Below are 20,865 nucleotides of genomic sequence, written 5' to 3'. Positions count from 1 at the left end.
GCTGGAGAGCCAGACAACTGAGTAAGGACAAAATGTCTTGCCTTAAGGTAACTAAAAAAGTTTAATTTAGAAAGACTGAATTTTTCACTTAACTGTTCGAATGATGCCATGGTATTACCAATGTATAAATCTTTGAAGTGTATAATACCCATACTGTGCCATTCTTGAAAAGCAGAGTCGTGAGGGAATGGTTTGAAAAGATGGTTTGATGCAATGGGGCTTAGGAGAGAGAAACTACAAAAACCAATACAAAAATACCAATATACCGTTAATACTTCCTAAATTGGGACCATATCTTTAGAGAGTGTTTAACTACTGGGTTCTTGATTGATTCCATTGAGGGAAGTGGGAGAGAGGATCCAAGAAATGCAGGACTGCACAAATTGTCACCTGAATGTAATTCCATCACTACCCAGTCAGGAAAGTCAGGCTGCCTATAACAAAAAGACCAGAATGCAAAGCATCGCAAGTTAGCAGTCCATTAATAAAAATGGAAATTTGGAAGAGCCAGAACGCCTGTAACTTTGGTTTTCTGAAGGTGGGTCCTGTTTAGACGGGGCCTTTTACCCTGCCATAGATAGGAGGAGGTAAATGAATCCAAGTTTTGAAAATAGGATCCTGGGATAAAAAGCGGCAAGGCCTGGAAAAGGTATAAAAATTTAGGCACGATGGCCATCTTGACCGAGTTGATGCGTCCCACAAGAGACATCGCCCGTGGAGATCACTGTGATAGTATTTCTTTTGTCTGGTTTAACAAGGAGATAAAGTTCTCTCTGAATAAATCCTTGTTTTTCCTTGTGATAGAAATGCCTAAATAAGAAAACTTGTGATTCTCAATTGTAAAAGGCAGATTGGTAAGGTCTAATGCTTGTGCTTTATTATTGGTAGGAAAAAAGCTCACTTTTATGAAGATTTAATTTATAGCCTGAAAGTTTACCATACTAACTGAGCAGCGATAGAACAGAGGGCAATGAGGCAGTTGGGTGAGAAATGAAAAGTAAGAGGTTGTCTGCATATAATGAAACCTTATGCCCAATGTTGCCTCTCCAAATACCAGATATATCTTTGCAAGTGCGGAGTGCAGAGGCAAGCGGTTCAATGGCCAAATCAAAAAGCATGGGACTTAGGGGGCATCCCTGGCGGGTTCCACGGTGCAAACTAAAAGGCCTTTACTGCTGTGAGTTTGTACAAATTGAAGCTGTGGGGTGTGAATAGAGTAATTTAATCCATGATGTAAAGTTTGGTCCAAAACCAAATTGATCCAGCACAGTAAACAGATAAACCGGAAAGCCATCGAGCCCTCGGCACTTGCCTGACTGCATTGAAGAGATGGCTAAAGTTATTTCTGCTTGGGTAATAGGTTCCTCTAGTCTCTTCCTAAAATCTAATGAAAGTGTAGGAATGTTAAGGCAAGTTAAAAAATCAAGAATTGTATTTTTTCCAGTCTGTGATTCTGAGGTGTAAAGCTGGGCGTAAAAATCCCTAAATGCTTCATTGATTTGTTGGTGGTCTGTAGTTAAATGGCCATTTGTCAATCGACAATATATTGGAATATATTGTTTGGCCTTAGCACCTTTGAGCTGATTGGCTAATAGCTTGTCAGGTTTGTCTCCATATACATAAGACATAGTTTTACTCCTTAACAGCAACTGCTGAATTGAATGAGTGGTAAGCAAGTCAAATTTGGTTTTAAGTTCCAATCGTTTTCTATAGAGATCTGAAGACTTTGTTAGAGCATACTGTTTGTCAGTCTCTCTGATTTGATGTGCAAGGTCTGATCGCTCTCTGTAAGAGTCTCTGTAAGAGCTTGCTGCAAGCTCTTCAACACAAACATTTTGCAGTAATAACTCTTCCTGTCTTACGCTTAACTAAACATTACTCCGGTAGCACAAACTTGAACATAATTTAATTCAGCACCTCAAACGTAACATTCAGGCCCAAACATAAAGCCCCTCAAACAAGGGGAAAGACTTAGGAAACCACCTTTAAACCAGGGAAACCCTCTAAACTGGGACTATAGAGCACAAAGGGCATTTCCAGTCCTTTAAAGTTGTACAGATTTTGACGGCCATGAAAAGCATGACAAACAGTCATTTGGATCAGCAGACAAACCTAAAAATAGCTTCCCATCTATAATTTGCATAGTGGTAAAACAGTTAGTACGCTGGCATTATTAAAATACAAGGGAAAAAAGGTAACAGATAAACCAAACTAGTAGTTTTTGGCAAATTATTCATTTCAAGAATATAAATAGAAGTATAGTTGTTTGGGAATACAATTCAAAGTCTCAGAGGAAGCAAAACGAACATACTCACACCTGACGGAGAGCTAAACATGTTACTCCATGAACATAAACCGCGTCAGTTCACATGCTGCTGGACGTGTGTACAGGTAGGAAATAGACTGTGCTATAAGTCTGCTAGAGACTTGAAACAGACCCGTCACGGAGCCTCCGGCGACCTGGGAAGGCTGTCGATGTACCTCTGTGCCTCCTCAATGGAGCTGATCCATTTTCTTCCTCCACTGGATGGCGTTAGCAGCAGCCAAGCAGGATACAACAGGGCAGGCTTGAGACCCAGTTCTGATACAGTTCTGCCATCACGGCATTATATTCCGTTCACTGACTTAGGACTTCAGGGCTACAGTCCTCTACAACCTAGATCGAATGGCTGTGATATTCAAGTTTCCCTCTACGCCGTGCCTCTCTGATGAGAAGGTCCTTCATCTGGAACCGGTGCAGGTTAAAGAGCGATGGGCCCTGTCGATTTCTGGCAGAGATGGCAGTGTTTTGTTTCCAAATATCTAATGCAGCAGCTTTGAGAAAAACTCCATGGGACGCCCGCTTTCACTGGCTTCAAGAAAACCTAGAAAGCGTAAGTTCTGCCACCTGATTCGGCTCTCCAGGTCAGTCACCTTAGCCTTTAGCTTAGCATTATCGTCAAGTAAACTGGACCAAAGACCCTCGACATGCTGGCTGAGGTCCTCTGAGGCGAGTTCTAGGGATGAGACACGTTGGCCATGATCCTCGACCGTGAGCCGAATTTCATCAAGCTTCGAGTCCAGCATGCTAAATGATGTTTTGAATTCCATGGCTAAAGCCTCGCAGTGTTGCTCAAGCAGCGTGGTAATTGATTCAAGTGTTAGGCTAGCATCAGCAGCATCGCCGCTGTTGCCAGACTTGCCGTTGTTCTTTGTCATTTTTGTATTCTTAGAGCTCCTTCAAATGGGGAACACTTGAAAAAAACAGAAAGGCAAAAAGGAATCACTTGGGCCCGAGTGTCCAAGGGCTGAATGGAGCAAAAAAGTAAAATGGTTACCGGAGCACACATGCCGCACGTCTACTCCATCTATCTGCCAACCGAAAATCATCCTGACCCACATGTTAAAAAAGGTTAAAGGACATTATTATTATACAAAATACACCATTTCAGGCTTTTCTAACAAACGTGCCCCTGGCCTGTCCTCAATACCCCCAAGAATCAGAAACATCCATTCCTTCCCTCCTCTCTTTCCCCTCATGATGTCATGAAGGGAGTTCGCGCCGCCCCAAGGTTCAGTTGGCCCTCCCCACTTGAAAGAAAGTTCTGCCCGGCTCTCCTGATCCTCCTCTCAGCTACCACATCCATTTCCAGCAACAAACTTCATAGGCATGTTTTGGGGACTTCTGAGACCAATATAAACTTATCTTAAAGGGGTAAAGTATGTGACCTTTAAACCATTCGAATTTATTAAGATAAAATTTATTGCAGTTTGGACCCTACATGGAAAAAATGTGATTGAACAAAGAGACAGGACAAAAAATGTTTTAAAAGCACATATTTGCAGAAAGATGTGCTTGAATTCATTTGAATTTACTCTATTTTTCCAAAATACTATAGAAATTTGGTAATGTTTCAAGGAATGTTCTAATCTTCAAACAAATCACCTTTGTAATGTGGGAAAAGGAGATACATAAATTGAAATCTTGAGAAAAAGAAATTTACTTATCATAACAGGAAATGAAAAAAAAATGTTCTGATGTGCTGTATGCTCTCTTAGGGTTTTTGTATATCATGGACTATTCACAAAATTTTTTCACTGGCACATTGGAGATCAACTGGAAGCAATTTGGGTCCTGACCCACCAATTGAGAATCACTGATTTAAACAACTGGGACTTGGTGCACAAACATGCAAAAACACCCAAAAACAAATAAAAACAAAAAAGGGGCCTAACCTGTTCTGAAAAATCAAAAGATTTGGCTGATTTCTTTTTGAAAAGTGATAATTTCAGACACAGAAAATGGACTTGGCGTGCAAAGGCCTTAAGCCTTAATAAAATCAAAATAGATTATTAATGAAGAGACTTTACCCATATAATGGTCAAATCATTATTTAACTCAGGCTGTTGTCATGGTTATGTCTGCTGTCAGACGAGGCTTTTTAACTCATTGAGTGCCAGCCCTTTTATAAAATGGGAAGTGCCTTGTGCCAGACCCACAGAATATTTTGTACTATGACTCTGAAAACACAGTATAGCTCAAATGAAAGAGCAAACCCTCTATTTCATCATGGAAAAAAATGTTTGTTTGCACCTTGTTCTGTTCTTGATTTATATGAAGTCGAATAGAGGCTAGTTCCACCAAAAAGACCACTTTTTGTAGAAAGCTGAGAAAAATGCATTTCTGTGAAAGAGAGTCTGTCAAGCAAAACAGTGATTTGAATGTTATAATTTTGCCTTAAATTACATAAAAGACATCTGAAAATTGTATTACAAATGTTATTTTATTGTAAAATAAATACAAAGTACAAAAAAAACAGCCTACAACTGGACGTCCTCCACGGGACCCTCCGATACACCCACGTCCTCTCCTGCTTGCGTGTCCTCTGGTACTGCCTAAAATTATAGAAGTAATATAATATAAAATATGTTATATGGATTATATATGTAATACATAAAGTTAACTTACCTCCATCGCTCTGGGACAGAAGTCAAGATCTGCTCCGCTCACTCGGCAGCCATTCATCAGAGTCTGGGTCGAAAAAGTCCATCTCTGAAGTGTCATCGCTGTATGTTTCAAGCTGGCTGTCTCTCCAACGCACGGGGGAGACCTGATGGCCTCTTGGCCGGCTGAAGCAGATGAATGGCCGCGCTGATTTCTGTCTGTTTCAGTGAATGACTCTTCTGTGTTCCAACTAGGTATCCCAGAAGCCCCAAAATCACTCACAGGGAGCGTGAGAGCGCCCCCTTCTGCCAGCTGCCGAAAAAACACTTTGACGTATATATACACCAATGGCATTCAAGCGTTGGTTTTTAAATGACGTATATATATGTCAGTGGCATTCAATGAGTTAATAGATGGGACATTCTCCATTTTTGAGCTTGCCTCCAGTGGACACCTGAGGAACTGCAGTTATTTGCAGAACCGCATTGTCTTAAAACATAAATATGCATGCATCAGTTAAATCATGCAGGGAAAAGGATTGGAATATTCTCCAATGTCACTGGTGTTTACAAATTTGTTAAGAGCAGTCCCACCCTTTTTTTAATTGGACTGGTTGGTGAGGAAGACAGGACATGTATTTAATTCAATTTAGATATGGGACACAAGAAATTTAAGAGATTTACAGATTATTTTTTGGTTGAATGTACACATAACAGAAGGATATTTTCAGCTGGAAACCCATATGACATAACCTGACACAACAGATGGATTTCTTTCACATATCCATCTGGTAAACCACTCATACACAGCGTTCGGGAAAGGGCAGAGCCTTTGAAAAAAAACTCTGAGGGTGATTGGATGAACGTTCTGTCTGTCACATCTTTACGGGCCAATCAGAGCCACAGAATATGTGACGTAGCCACTATGGAGCTGCGTCCCTACAGAGTACTAAACTCCGTAGGAGACTGCATAACGCAAACCATGGCGACTGTAGACATGTTAGTGCAAAACTTTTGTTGTTTTCTAAAAGCAAACAACTCACTACTGTTCTTTGTTCTTTTAATGATGAAATGTCATCAAGTTCTGATAAAACTGGCACTTTTGCAGCATCCACGCTAATGTCTTCCGCCATAATTGCACCGGCCTCTTGTCTCTGCTTGCATACGCCACGATTCCACCACGCCAGAAAGTACCGCCCCTCGTTGCCAATTTGTCACTTTCTAACAGGTCCCAAACGGTTCAGACGGGAGCTTTGCAAGATGGATTCGCCAGTGAGAAACACGAAAACGGGCGTATCGAACTGCTATGCAAGGTTACATATGACAATGATTGTTAGTTTTAGCCTTTACAGAACAAATAATGTCCTGTGTTGGTTGTAGTTTCAGCTATAGTCTCTACAGGAACATTTCAGTCCTTTCCTCCCCAGTCTTTTTCTTTCTGTTTACCCTCTTTCTCGTCTCTCTCCTTAGAAACTCTTGCTTTCCTGATTTTTCTTTACTCTCTTCTTTCAATTACCCCTCCTTAGGGCCTTGTGCTGTAAGTTATAAAGTCAGTGTGGATGGTCTATGTCAAGAAGTCCATCCAGCTCTCTACAATGTTGCGACCTTTTGCCCGCTGGTGTAAAAGCTACCTGCAGCCTAATCAACTTGGCAGGATTAGCTCCGAACCTGATGACTTCCCCTGCCAGCAGCTCAGGCACAAGTGAAGAGACAGAGAGAGAATGAGAGAAGAGGAGGGTAAAAACAGGTAGAAAACAGGAGGAGTCGTGGAAAATAAACTCACTCCAGTTTCCGAGTAAAGGCGACAATGGACAAAGCTGTAATGGCAAAAAACGCCAGAGCAGAACTGAACAAAAGAGTCACAAAATGAGACCAGAGGCAGAGGAAACCAGGAGGAAAGGATCCTTAAGGCCTCTTGACAAACATGTCAATCATCTCACCCTAACTGACACACACATATACTCACACTCTCACTTTCACCATCCAAGTGAAATCTAATTGTTTTTCAGACCAGCCTAGCTTGACAGTCGACACCGCAACCGTGCCCCCCCTCAACCTTCACCACCGCTGAGAGAGAAAGGGAACAACCGGAGGTCTTTTATTAGATATGATGGCACATTTCACAGCTCCCTGACTTACAGAAACCCAATCCCGCGATTAGTCAGCGCTTTGACGTTATCTTAAGTTCCTTGTCAGAATTAATTTAGTGTGGGTGGGCTGCTGTGGGGCTGTCTGTCTGTTGCGCTCCGCTCCCCTCTGCTCGCCTACAGGAGGTGGGGGGGTTGGAGGCAACGAGGGCAGGCAGGAAGATCCCTTTCAAATAAGCCCCAGCTCCACTCAGTGCCAAACCGGTCGCCTGAGAACTAAATATCTCCTCCATCAAAGGGCCCCATTCTGTGAGGGGGAAAGGGGAGTGAATGGGTTTGAATGAACAGGCTGAAAACAGATCCCGTTCTGGCCCGGGCTGTCGCCCACTTAGTGCCCTGAGCCCCCCAAAAGCCTGGCCAATGATACTGGAGAAGTGATACAGCTGATATACTAACTTAACACACGTGTCACGCACAGCTAAACATAAAATCCACTACATACTGCAAGGACATTTGGATCAGTTTGTTTGGAAATGATAAGGAACCTCACACAAAATTATGGCTGTCAAACTTTTAATGCTCTGATACCTCATGTTTCAAACAACAGAATTTCCATTTTTAAGGTATAATATTCGCTATGTTTACCATTAAGAAACAAATATTACATATATCCCAATAAAATATATTGTTGTTCAGTGACTCTATACAAAAGATTGATGTCAAACTATACATGGTGATTTTATGTGAACCTGTTCCAATTGCTAGTCCTGCCACCAGCTGGGGTAGGGGTGGCAGCCCCACCACTCAGGGACACTGCATAGGGGCAAAAGGTAAAATTTGTTACAACCCTACAGTTGCAGGAAAACCAACAGGCTTTCTCCAATCTGGGATGAGGAGATTATATGGTGATAGAGTAAACTTGCTATAGGCTCTACAACTCCATGTGTTTCTGTTCTTACTCACAGTAAGGGGGTGGGATGTTATGTTATACCAGTCTGTATGCATTGGTAATATGGTTGCAAGATGTGCAAAGGGTGCAAGGAAGCTGACTAGACATGATTAGATAGATAAAATATGCAAGTATGAGGGCAAATTAACATAAAGGAGAAAAGATATCTGTTAATCAGTGCAAATGTGCATACAAGGTGAGGCATTTTACAACTGTGAGCTTTCTGAAGCATTTGAGAAGCAGTAAAGCAGCAAGAGACAGTGTGATATTTAACATTAAGCAGGAATAAGGTGCTTGTTTAAATGAAAGTTCTATTTTCTGACTATTTAGCAGTCATCAGAGTGACTCTGTGACTGTTGAGTGGTCATCAGAGTAACTGTGACTGTTGAGTGGTCATTAAAGTGACAGTGACTTTTGAGTGGTCATCAGAGTGACTCTGTGACTGTTGAGTGGTCATTAGAGTGACTCTGTGACTGTTGAGTGGTCATCAGAGTGACTCTGTGACTGTTGAGTGGTCATCATTGTAACTCTGTGACTGCTGAGTGGTCATTAGAGTGACTGTGACTTTTGAGTGCTCATCAGAGTGACTCTGTGACTGTTGAGTGGTCAGAATCACTCTGTGACTGTTGAGTGGTCATCAGAATAACTGTGACTGTTGAGTGGTCATTAAAGTGACTCTGTGACTGTTGAGTGATCATCATTGTAACTCTGTGCCTGTTGGGTGGCCATCAGAGTGACTCTGTGGCTGCTGAGTGGTCATCAGAGTAACTCTGTTACTGCTGAGTGGTCAGAGTCACTCGGTGACTGTTGAGTGATCATCACTGTAACTCTGTGAGGCCAAAAGCAGGAGGCCATATGCAATATTATAGAAATTTGAAAATATATATTTCATTTATGAACATAAGCTACATTTTATTTTGGAGGGCCAATGAAGTTAATGGCAGCCTTGTATTGACTAAAAATTTGAAGATTGTTGAATAAAAGGGAAGGATAGACATTTTTTTAAAATGTATATTGATATTTTCTTATTTAATAATTTAATCATTGTGGTATTTTTGTTTTTTAAAAAGTCAGTAAAAAAGTTATGTATAAAACTGAGATGATTTCTCTGACTATAATCATGGCATCAAAATCTATGACCGTTTCAAAACCGAGAAAATCTTTTGTTTTATTTAAATGCTTAAAAAGGATAAAAAGCAGAATAAATTTAGACAATGCAGAAGTATTTTTTGCTATTTAGATAGTCCCCAGGAGTTTGATAGCGTTTCCTGGTATTTAAAAAAGGAATTTCCCAACATGAAACTAGGACTTCTATTTTTGTTGCCGTGCTATTAAAACAGTTATTTATATCACTTGATTTACCAAGAATCATGTCAAAGTCTGGTATCATAATTTGACATTCTATTATAAAATTTTCAAAATCTTGATTAATAGGCGCATTTACACAGACAGAATCATATGTTAAACTATTGATAATGCATCCTGATCAAGACTGGCAGGATACTAGTGAGCTATTTGCCTCATCAGTGTGAAACCAGAGGCCAGTGTGCAGTCTCCAGTCCTGTGCTGACTCTTCATTAAAGGTCTACTCCTGCAGGCCTGCCTTTCACCAGCACCAAACTCTGCACAATTCTCTGCTGTCCCATCTGATGAAAACTGATGGATTACAGCATTTCAATTTGGGGAAGCCAGCTCCGTTGTCAGCCTATCTTAATCTCCTGCAATTAGGAAGCAGCTCTTAGGCAAATCTGTGACATCTGAGAACTGGGAGCAGGCCAGTCACTCTGAAGTAGAAACAGGCTGAACTCCTTCACGGGTGGATGCAGCTCTGTCCTCCTCCATCTTGGCTTCCCTTTCCTCTCCTCTACTTCCGTCATTTGTCCCAGACACTGATAAGCCAATCAGGTGAATGAGAAGTGTGTGTGTGAGGGGTGTGGTTTATGTGTCTGCAGCCCACCCTGGTTGAGACAAAAAAAGGAGGCCTTGCAAGATTTTGTTAGCCTGGATACCTGTCCTGAAGTAGTCTGGGAAGAAGTTGGCTGCAGTCTGACAGACACTGACCAGTGGTCCCCCACAAAGCAAGAGGAGGATTGCCTTATTTTTAGCCCCATTCTCCATTATCTGGATGCTTTGTTCTCATAATGGTTATCCCTCTCCCATCTGCAGGAACACAAAATAACCCTTTAATGCTTAGAAAGCAGAAAAATGGCCCGGCCTTCGGTAATAAGCCTTGAATTACCTACCCAAGGGTTTTCGTTTCAAGATGTGGAATCTTCAATTATTATGTTCCCATTTAGAAGGAGGAAGGGGAAAAAGAAAGAGTGAGAGAAAGGGAGGGTGGAAGAGAGAGAGAGAGAGAGTGACGAAGACATGAGTCCCAGACACTAATGGTGCCACAGTGAGGCTTTGTTCACTTGCTACATTTAGTCTGTCCTTCATCATCTGCCCTCAGCTGAACAACGCCAAAAACGATAAAAGACCTGAAATATAGATTTCTCTTTTTCTTCTCCCCGCTGATGTCTCCCTTTATCACTCTGTTTGTGCTCTCCAACCATCCTTGTCTGCCACCAATGAGAGATGTCTAAATTTCAGTCGTCAGGACACAAAATCTAATCTCAGTTGTAACACTGCAGTTTAAACAAGATTGTTCATGTAATTACTAAAATTCAACTACCAAAAAAAGATCCTATCAGGAGTTAATAGTGTTAAAAAAAAAAACTTGACCACAAATGAAACAGTCATTGTAAGACTTATATATTTTTTAAGCAATTTATCATTGCCTCTTTTAACAGCCATCAGGTAAATTAACCCAAGGATGGTCTTTAATTGTGTCTGACTTCGTACTAACAAAATTTGAAAGTTTCCCAGTCTCTGACTTAAAAAAAATATTGTTCGCATGAATCCAAATTTGGCCCTTTACACATAGAACCACCATGCACTTAAAATCTATCCCATAAGAAATCATTAACTTTCCCTCTGTTTTATTTCACACAGTCAACATGAAGACCACAGGCAAAAAAAAAGACATTCACAAGTGTTAGATGTTAGTAGATTTTGTCAGTGCAGTTTGAGTAAAGAAGAATACAATGGTGGGGGACAGTTTTGTGATGGATCATCATCTGACAGTGATGTAGTTCTCTTTCTGTGGTTAATGAGCTGTTCAGTGTCAGTGCTCTTTGTGAAAACCATTGCACTCAAATGTTACAATGTCATTTAGCAGATGCTTTTGTCCAAAGCGACATACATCTGAGAGATGGACAGGTGTTCATGGTGTCAAGGACCTTGCCCAAGGGCCCTCACTGGGTACTGATTGTGCCTTAATGAGAGCAATGTAAACTACTGAGTTATCCAGCCACAAATAATGGGTACATTTTATTTTACCCACCGGCTGTTTTAGGTATATGGAGATCCCTGGTAACCTTGCAAAGCAGATGGATACATCGTTTCCTTGTTTCTCACTGGCAAATCCATCTTGCAAAGCTCCCATCTGAACCATTTGGGCCCAGTTAGAAAGTGACAGGACCAATCAGCAATGAGGGGCAGTACTGATGCTGGATGCTGATGAAGGATGCTGTTAAAGCTTAAGTTTTTTTCAGAACTTGACATTTCTTTGTTAAAAGAACAAAGTACAGCATTGAGTTGTTTTCTTTTCAAAAACGATAAAAGTCATGTACTGACATGTCTACAGTCACCATGGTTCGCGTTATGCAGCTCTCTATGATGTTTACTCCTCGATAGTAGCGCACCTCAGAGTGGGGCTACAACGTCACTTGTTTTGTTGCTCTGATTGGCCCATAAAGATGTGACAGACAGAACGTTCATCCAATCACCCTCAGAGTTTTTTTTCAAAGGCTCTGCCTTTTCCCAAACGCCGTCTATGGAAGGTTTACCAGATGGATGTGTGAAACAAATCCATTTGGTGTGTCAGGTTAGATCCCTGCCAGGTCTAGGGTTAATACAATTATCTCAGAGTAGGAAACCATTTTAATTGAGTTAAAGCTGTGGCAAGCACAATATGGATCAGTGATCCTTCAAATAGAGCTTCGGGTATGACTGTGATAACATGTTAAGAAAATTAGCTAATACATACAACTTCAATGCGACAACGCAGTCAGGTCAAAATCTGGCTAAATTTGTGTAGACTGATCCAGCCTCAAGTAAGCAGCCATGCCTGTTTCTAGAGCTCCTCAAAAAAAGGTTCAACTTTACTACATATTTGGATGAAAACCCGACCACTACAGCCAGCTCACACCTTTAAAGAAAGAGCAAACCTGTCCGAATTTACCAACAAGATGTTCAACTGTGGAAAATAATATTGTTTTTTCTTGCTGTCGAGTTTATTTTGATCAAACTTTGAACTACAGTTTAGGATACAAGAACAGAGCTACAGTAATGGGGTTTTTATCTCATCTTTCTGCAGTGGTGACTGCCTTCGGTCTTTGTTCTGCATTATAAATGAAGGCTCTTGACATAAGGCCAAGAAAAACTACTGTGTAAATCAGGTTTCTATTATTCTTCTTATGTCAGCTAAAAAACAGACACAACTGAAAATAATTATTTTCTTTAGTTTAAAGAAAGTCCCTTTATTTTTAATTCAAAGAATCAATCCAGTTTCTTTGGTCTGTTTTTTTAACACAATAATAAGATTTTTTTTTCAGGCTTACAATCCCTGACATCTAAGCAAACTGTGTTTAAATCTACTGTTCACTTTGACATCTTCATTGTACATTTTTAAGACTACACTGATGAGTTTTTCTCAGCTTGTTTGTTAGATACAATGGGGTTATCTAATGCCCTCATTAGAGATGAGAGTAGATTGACCTTGCTGACGGGTGAGAAGATAGAGAAAGTAAACAGAGCCAAGCCAACACAGACGCACTCCTTCAGCTTTTTGAAATGATTTCATTACTCTACCTCTGGAACAATGTTGTTGTACCAGTGTAAACAACATTACTGATGTTTTTAGAGTCTCCTTTAAATGATTTCTCCAGGTGTCTGCACAGAGTCAGCACAAATAACAAAGCCTGTTTTCCCACCTTCAGAGTAAGCCTCTTCTCCCCTTAATCTTTATCTAAAATGAACTTCTGCAAGAATGAGGTATTATAATCCATGAAAGTAAACATGGGGCTTTAATTATGTTTGTCAAAGTAATTAGTTAACATTTATTTTATTGTGCCTGTGTTATTTCTCTCTGACTAAACTGTGCATTGTGAAGCGCTCCTCTTTCTGACATTCACCTGAGATCCAAAGAAAGAAACAGAAGGCCCCGCCAGATAATAATCCCTCAAAAGAGTCTGCTTTAAAACTTTACTGTCACGTCTGTGTCGTCTTATTTGGGGCTTCTCTGTCAGTGGGAAGGGTGCTTAATTTCATCTGGCTTTCAGATCATAAAGTTTCAAAAGTAAAGTAATAAAAAGCAAGAAAAGGGATTGAGGGACATTTAAAGAGAGTAAAAGGCTAAATAACAGAACCATTCTTATTTAAGGTTAAAAAATCAAGGGTGCATTAAAACACACAGTATGTAAATTGCGCTGCCAGGGGGCTCTCAATTTAAAACAGAAACAAATCATGATGAGAGACGCACTGCTTTGGTCCGCCCATCTCCACCGTTTACCTTCAGTCTTGAATTAAAGGTTCTCTTCAATATCAAATGCACTTTATAACGTGTATTTACACAACAGTAAACCACTGTTTGCATTTCACAGAGAAATTTCACTTTATGAGAGCGTTAATGGGGTGGGAGTTGTTGTAATGTAAGTCAATGCATACAATGGCTGCTGGTGGAGCTATTAGCTCGTATGTAGCCACAGCGGCAGTATAATCAGACCACACTTTTTTATTAAAACAAGAGCCACACTGAAACTTGTCTTGACAGAGATGTTTCTGCACATCTCTCGACCGCCCTCAGCATGAGTTTTAGCCACCAATAAGCTCCACTATAACAAACTATGGCAGTGTTAGCTTGTGCAGCTCAGGCTAGTACTGGAGCTGCGCATGCCTACTACCTCATTTTGTTGTATCAATCTGATTGGCCCACCATGAATGTGACAGACAGGACATTCGAGTAATCATCTTCCGAGAATGTTTTAAAAAGTCCTGCTCTTTCCAAATGCTTTGAATGGGAGATTTTCCGGATGAATGTGAAATATCCTATGGAACAGTCCATCTGACATGTCAGGTTGAGTGAAAATATTAAAACAGAAATTGAACAACTTAAGAGCATAAGCCCCCATCCCCAAAAGGGGTCCTGAAACCCAGGTTGGGAACTCATGTTCTATTTGTTAAGTTTAAAAAGCTGGAATTATCAGTATTAGACCATTTATAACAATTTAAGAAGCGTAAAAATAAAACATTTGCAACATAGGGGCCAGCAGTTTTCAGGGACATCCACAGCACAACCACGGGCTTGCGGCAACCCTCCACCCACCTGGACAGTACCCTAGGCTGTGTTTAGCTGCCACATCCACTCCTGACTTCACCCTAAAGGTGTGGACTTTGTTACTTTTTTAACAGATTATTTTCCCATGCCCCTGGTAATATGCAAGGACACTACCAGGGTTGTGTCAGTCCTCCTTCCTGCCTAATGGTACCCTCAGGCGGACTTACTTTCCTTACTTCAGCCTCAGTTTTGGGCCCACAATACCTGCACAGTACTTATATAAAATAATGGTAGTTCAATTTTTAATTTCTAAAAATATTTCAGTGCCAAAATTCTACATAAGGTAGCTTTAAGCTGATGCCTTTATTACTTGTACTGACCTGTTGGCATTGAGATTGAGTTTCTCCTCTGTGTCTTGTAGGAGCTGCTCAAAGTCAGATTCACTGGAGACCCCCGGAACCAGCAGGCCCACAAACGCATGGTCATCAGGAAAATCCCCCGGCCACTCCATGCTGTCTCACTGGTGAGAGGAACTGGAAAGATAAAACACACAGCGGCAGTGATGCTGTAAAAAAATTAGCAACACTACACGACGTGTATCAGCTTATGAAAGAAATAATGAGAAAGGCAGCAGTGGTGTCAGGATTAAATCAACAATTTAGGCTGACACCAAATAACAGAGATCTGGAGGGTTGTATTATACCAGCTGTCTGTCAAGAAACTAAGCACACATCATGTACATTCTGCACACACACACCGCCATGCAGACTGTAGTAATTTGAAATTTCCTCAAACAGAGTCTTATTAGGGGACACAAATCAATTGCACCTGAAACACCACGAATAAAGCAGCTTATCATCAACAAAAGCAGTCTCTTCCCTCAGACCTCCTGATCAAAATGCATTGCCTCAGCCTCTCACAATCCCCACCTCCTGACACTACAGTGAGTTAACACAGAAAAAAATTGACCAAATAAATAAACAATGAGGTGAGGTGCTCTTCAGTCAAGGCTTTAAATAAACAACTCATCTTCTTACGTCTGTGCCAGAACTGAGGGCCGCCCCCCCTACCCTGTGGTGCTTAACGCTCATGCTAACAGCCAATCCCAAGCCGGTGCCGTGTTGCCGGGTCTCATATCAACATTGTCATCAACGCGAGTCAAGTGGAAGGTAATGGAGAGTGTCTGTGTCAATTTGGCTTTCTCACACTCCTCCGCCTCTCGCCCCTTTTTTCCTCGTCATCTGCTCTGATTTTAATAATCCCTGTCAAACTCCAAACAGCTCCCCGCACTGCGCTCCGCTTCTCCGCCGCTGCACACACTCTGTGCCACTCTCCCTGACAGGGCAGACAGGAAGCTCAACATTCATTTAGCCTGCACAAAGGGAGGCCTGTCCAGCTGGACAAATATTATTTTCCTCTGCTGACAGCCTCACCAGTTAAGCTTGTCCTTTATTATTTCTCCCTCTCTTCTTCTCTCTTACTGTTTCCCCTCATCATCACGCTCCCTCCGTGCCGCTGTTTGAGAAGGCAGCCATTGCTGAAAAAGGGAAGAAGATTTTAAATCCATGGATTAGGAACTCAGCATTGTAATTATATGAGCTGAGCCAGACATGTGACTTTAAATAGTGCGTCTTTATGTGTATAAAAGACAGACAAAGCAAAAGGATAGCAGGTCTGAATGTGTACACTGTATGTCTGTTGGGTGTCTACCTCCTGGTCTGCCAACAAATCATCTGTTATCTTAAGGAAGAGTGTGTACATGTGAGCGCTTGTGTGTCAGCACAGCACACGGGGCCTCATTAGTAATAGACTTTAAATCATCTGCTCTCTATTGTCTTGTCATTAGCTCTTTACAAAGCAGATGTTGGAGGAGCCCCTGTGTGTTTCACAGTGTTGCAACAGGGACGACTGGGCCAGGCTCTGAGTAATCCACTCCACATCTATTAAAACAGAGGAAGAAACACACTCTCACACACACATCACTGTCCTCGCTCTCTTGCCACTGCCTGTCTACCCCAGCTAGGCTAACGCACAGGCCCATTTACAGTAATGAGTTTGTCCTGAAATATTTAGCAATGTGTCCCCCAGGCCACCGCTTTAAAGCCACTTAGAGCATGTCAAGTTAAAGTCAACATTATTTTAAAAGGGGTACCTAACAGTCTGCTGCGGAGGAAACATAATAAATTAAATAGGTGCATATTCTGAGATCACAATACAGCTGAGAACTATCTCATGCATGCCCGGGGGAAAGCACAGCTTCACTCTTATAGTGCAAACATGCACTCCTCCTGCACTCTGCTGCTATGACTGATTTTCTTCTGTCTTTATAGAGCTGGACTTCAGCGTCATCACATTTTAAAATGACAATTCCACTCAATTGAAGACGCCCTTACTCTTGTTAAATTATTTCGGTCACTTTATGTCTTTACCTCGGGGAAATAAGTGAGGATAATGTCTTCCTAAAATATCTTGTCTAAGTCTGCAACGACCTGCTACCATCACAACAAATACCTATGTGTTTATCCTACACTGAGGGGATGAATAATACATGACTTTAATCCTGATATTGCTTGTCATTGTTGTGTTTTGTAAAATTATTATCATCATTCAGCAGCATTAGAGTACCCTGAGCAATGACACAACAATTGAAAAACAACTTAAGTATTTCATTTTGTGTAGGTTATTGCAGTGATTTTCAAAGTTGGAGTCTCGACCCCCCATAGGGTCACTAGACAACTTAAGGGGAGTTGTGTCAATTTGGAGAAAAGAGGAAGGAAAAGGAACAAAAACATAAAATCAGCTAACAGCATCATTTGTGACATTATCATTTAGTATGCCTCTTTTTAGGTTATAATAATCACTGTGTTTCAAAATCAATGTTCTTTTTCTACGCCAGTCTTTCAATTTACATAAATAAAACACAAAATATATACTGAATGAAACTAAAATGAAACTGGGGCAAAATCTAAAGCACAAATTTTACCATCTTCCTTTATTGATCAGGGGTGTCAAACTCAAGGCCCGGGGGCCAAATCTGGTACAGTTATTACCTGGCCGGCAAGATCATATCATATTTTTATTATAACTTTCCCAGCAGGATGAGGTCACAAAAAGTCAGGAATGAGGTAAAAGTAACAATAACAATAACAAGTAACAATTGTGTTGTCATTTAATATTTTCAATTTTGCATCACACTTATGATTCTGACTTATTTTAATTTTTTTTTACATTTTCAGTGGACGCGGCTTTTTATCGGCTCGCCTCCGATCGTCTCCAGTGAGAACGTCACACCCGGGTGAACATGGGATGACTTTGGCATAAAGTGCCTACGTCATAATATTGCGCCCGTAACTTGGGGCAACAAAAGGACAACGGCAGCTGAGGGAAGAGCATTGTTGTTTTTAGGACTGAGCGTGTGAGATTTATATTTGCAAGATGGCACAGGACTGGCATGACATCAAGATCAGAGACCTTCTATTGAAAAGAGGAGATTCGGCGCCAGGTCACAGGGACTGTGTGAGACACAACTACATACAACGCGTGCAACATCGGCGCACTGATGACGCACCAGAGGAAAAAGAAAAAAAACAGCCACGCAGCTCGTCTGCTGGCAATCTGACCCGGGTCTGCTGGCAATGGGAAAGGAGTCACTTGCAGATTGTTAGCAGGTTTACTCGCGTTTACAAAACCCGCTTTTACACGCTAGTTTTAGTGGGAAAGAGGTAATATATTGACCTTTTAAACTCATGATTTCAAATTTTATCTGGAGTTTTGACGTTTTTAATTCCTAACTTGGATTTTTAATCCCATATTTTGACCTTTAAGAATCAAAAATTTTAAATTTATGCTCATGTCTTGTCCTTTAAACCTCATGATTTCAAAACTTTACTTTGTTTTTGACGTTTAAAACTTACGATTTCGATTTATTTATGTTTTTTTAGATTTATTTTTGGGCTTTTCGTGCCTATAGTTGAGAGAGGAGGACAGTAGATAGAGTCGGGAACAGGACAAGAGTAGAGAGAGCCATGAGGAAAAGTTTCATTATAGTCTAGATAGGGACTGTAAAAGGCTGTTTCAAAAATTAAAAAAAAGGCCTTGAATGAAATAAAAGTTTGCTAAAGGGGGTCCCACCAGAGGCCTTTTGACCCTCCTGTAAAAATGTTCTACCACTTAACAACCTCATGAACCCCAAAATTGGCTTTGGTTAAATGTTACATGGACAAAGCACAAAACCAAGTCACTCTCATCCATTTACACCCATCCACTCCACATTCGTACATGATGGCAAAGGCAGCTATAAAGTACTCACCCCCTTGGATGTTTTACCTTTTATTGATTTTAGAAGCCAATAATGGTTCATATAATACAACTTTTTTTTAACAAAAACATCTTCAATGTCAGTGAAAAGAGAAAAAGATAAAAAACAGAACACTCCAAGCAACTCAGAGGAATGGTTATTACAAAAAAGAAGTCAGTGGATGGATACAAAAATATTTCAAAGCCACTGAACATCCCTCAGACTTCAGTTAAATCCATCATCAAGAAATGGAAGGAGTACGGCATCTGTGAATCTGCCTAGATCAGGAAGTCCTCACAAACTGAGTGACCATGCAAGACGGACCCTAGTGAGAGAGGCCAAAGCTTTATGGGAGAGTGGCAAAGAGAAAGACACCGTTGAAGAAAACTCATTTTAAATCTGACCACGATTCACCAAATGGCATGTGGGAGACCCCATGGTCAAACGGCAGATAGCACTTTGGTCTGATGAAACCAAAATGGCCATTGGACAAGACACTGACTCCTTCAAACAGAGAACTTGGATGCACATATATATGCTCTGCACACAGGAATTACCCACAATCCAATGCGCATTTTTTCCTCCTCTTCAAAAAAATGAATAAATTGTGCAACATCAGAGGGAAACCGGGTCCTCGAGCACTCAAAACAGTTTAACATGTCCTGTTTCCATCATAAATATGTTATCAACATTATTTTAAAGCTGGATAGGTAAAAGTAGTGCCATAGAATATGATTATATTATAATTATATGATTAATATGATTTTATGCTAATATTACATAGGCCTATATTATGATTATATTATGATTTGATAACACATTAGACGGTGCTGGGCAAAGATGTCTGCCACCACCATTTATATGGGCGCGACGCTTCCTATGACATTATCCCTAGCCTGTTCTTAATGTGTGTCAAAGAGTTACCAGGGTGGACTCTGGCCTGGCCTCCAAGGGACCTCACTGGGGGGAACATTCCTACAGAGAAAGGATCCTGGACTTTGAGAAACAGCTTGTATTTGGTGGACACCAAACGTCGCAATCTCCACAAACACACTATCCCCACTGTGAAGCAAGGTGGTGACAGCATCATGCTGTTGGGATGCTTTTCGACAGCTGGCCCTGGAAGGCTTGTAAAGGTAGAGGGTAAAATGAATATGGCAAAACACAAGACAATCCTGGAGGACAATCCAGGGTCCGACATTAACAGTTGCCCAAATGCCTGGGGCAACTTCAAAAAGCCGATGGGCAAGCAAAAGTTGTAAGGACTTGGCGCGCCGGTAGTCAAGTGGTAAAAGGCGCGCACCATATACGCAGGCGACCTGGGTTCGAATCCAGCCCGTGGCACTACTTCCCTCATGTCTCTCCCCGCTCTCTTCCCTGTTCCCAGCTCTATCCACTGTCCCATCAAATAAAGGCAAAAGGCCAAAAATAAATCTTTAAAAAAAAAAAAAAAACAACCTGTAAGGACTTGCCCAATCGGGCAAGCACAACTCTGAGCTTTTTTATTAATTAATTTTATTATTTTCTTCTCTCGTTTCTGTTACTACGGGAGCCTCCGAGTAGCCAGCGTGTGTAAGAAAAGAGAGCAGAGGAAGTCCGCTGGTGTTGCATCTCTTCAGTTTGCTCATTCATTGAGGTGTGCTGTCATGTTTAATCTGAAGCTTCCCATTTCCTCGTTTTAACTTTTTCTCCAGCCACATCCTGCCGATGCTCTGTCACACCCAGATCTTTTGACAATTATGCCGATGCACGTCATCAACGAGCATGACACACACGGATCACATGTGGAGATAACTTAATATCTAGTGGAATTTGTCCAAACATGGGTGTTTTATTTGATCTTTAATGCACTAATGATTATAAATATTGTCAAAAGAGCAGAAATATGGGGCGCAGGTGGCCGAGTGGTTAAGGCACGCCCCATGTGCGCGGATGGCCCGTGTTCGAGTCCGGCCTGGGGCCCCCCACCGCATGTCTCTCCCCTGCTCTCGTCCCTGCTTCCAACTCTGTCCACTGTCCTCCTCTATCAAATGGAGGCACAAAAATGCCCAAAATAAACCTTTAAAAAAAAAAAAGAAAAAAAAAAAAGAGCAGAAATATAAAACCAAAGCTTCAAAATGAGGCAGGGTGAAACGATGTGTCTGGAGAGCTGCAGTTGTGAGGCAGGGCTGGTTTAAGCCATATGGAGGCCCAGGGCAAAGACCAATATGAGGCCCCTCCCCCTTTTACT

General features: G+C 41.2%; 1 protein-coding gene across 1 annotated transcript in view; it reads right to left on the bottom strand.

The window, feature by feature from the left end:
- kiaa0825 (KIAA0825 ortholog) overlaps positions 1-20,865 on the bottom strand; it is a 220,875-nt gene that overhangs the window by 196,404 nt on the left and 3,606 nt on the right. The window contains exon 2 of the mRNA XM_041788069.1: positions 14,719-14,871. Within this exon, the coding sequence (XP_041644003.1) occupies positions 14,719-14,849 (131 nt within the window). The 5' untranslated portion in view covers positions 14,850-14,871. The remainder of the gene's footprint in view (positions 1-14,718; positions 14,872-20,865) is intronic.

The sequence above is a fragment of the Cheilinus undulatus genome, linkage group 5, assembly GCF_018320785.1.
Source record: "Cheilinus undulatus linkage group 5, ASM1832078v1, whole genome shotgun sequence".
Classification (NCBI taxonomy): Eukaryota; Metazoa; Chordata; class Actinopteri; order Labriformes; family Labridae; genus Cheilinus; species Cheilinus undulatus.
The sequence above is the reverse complement of the archived record's forward strand: the minus strand, read 5'-3'. Positions and strand labels throughout refer to the sequence as shown.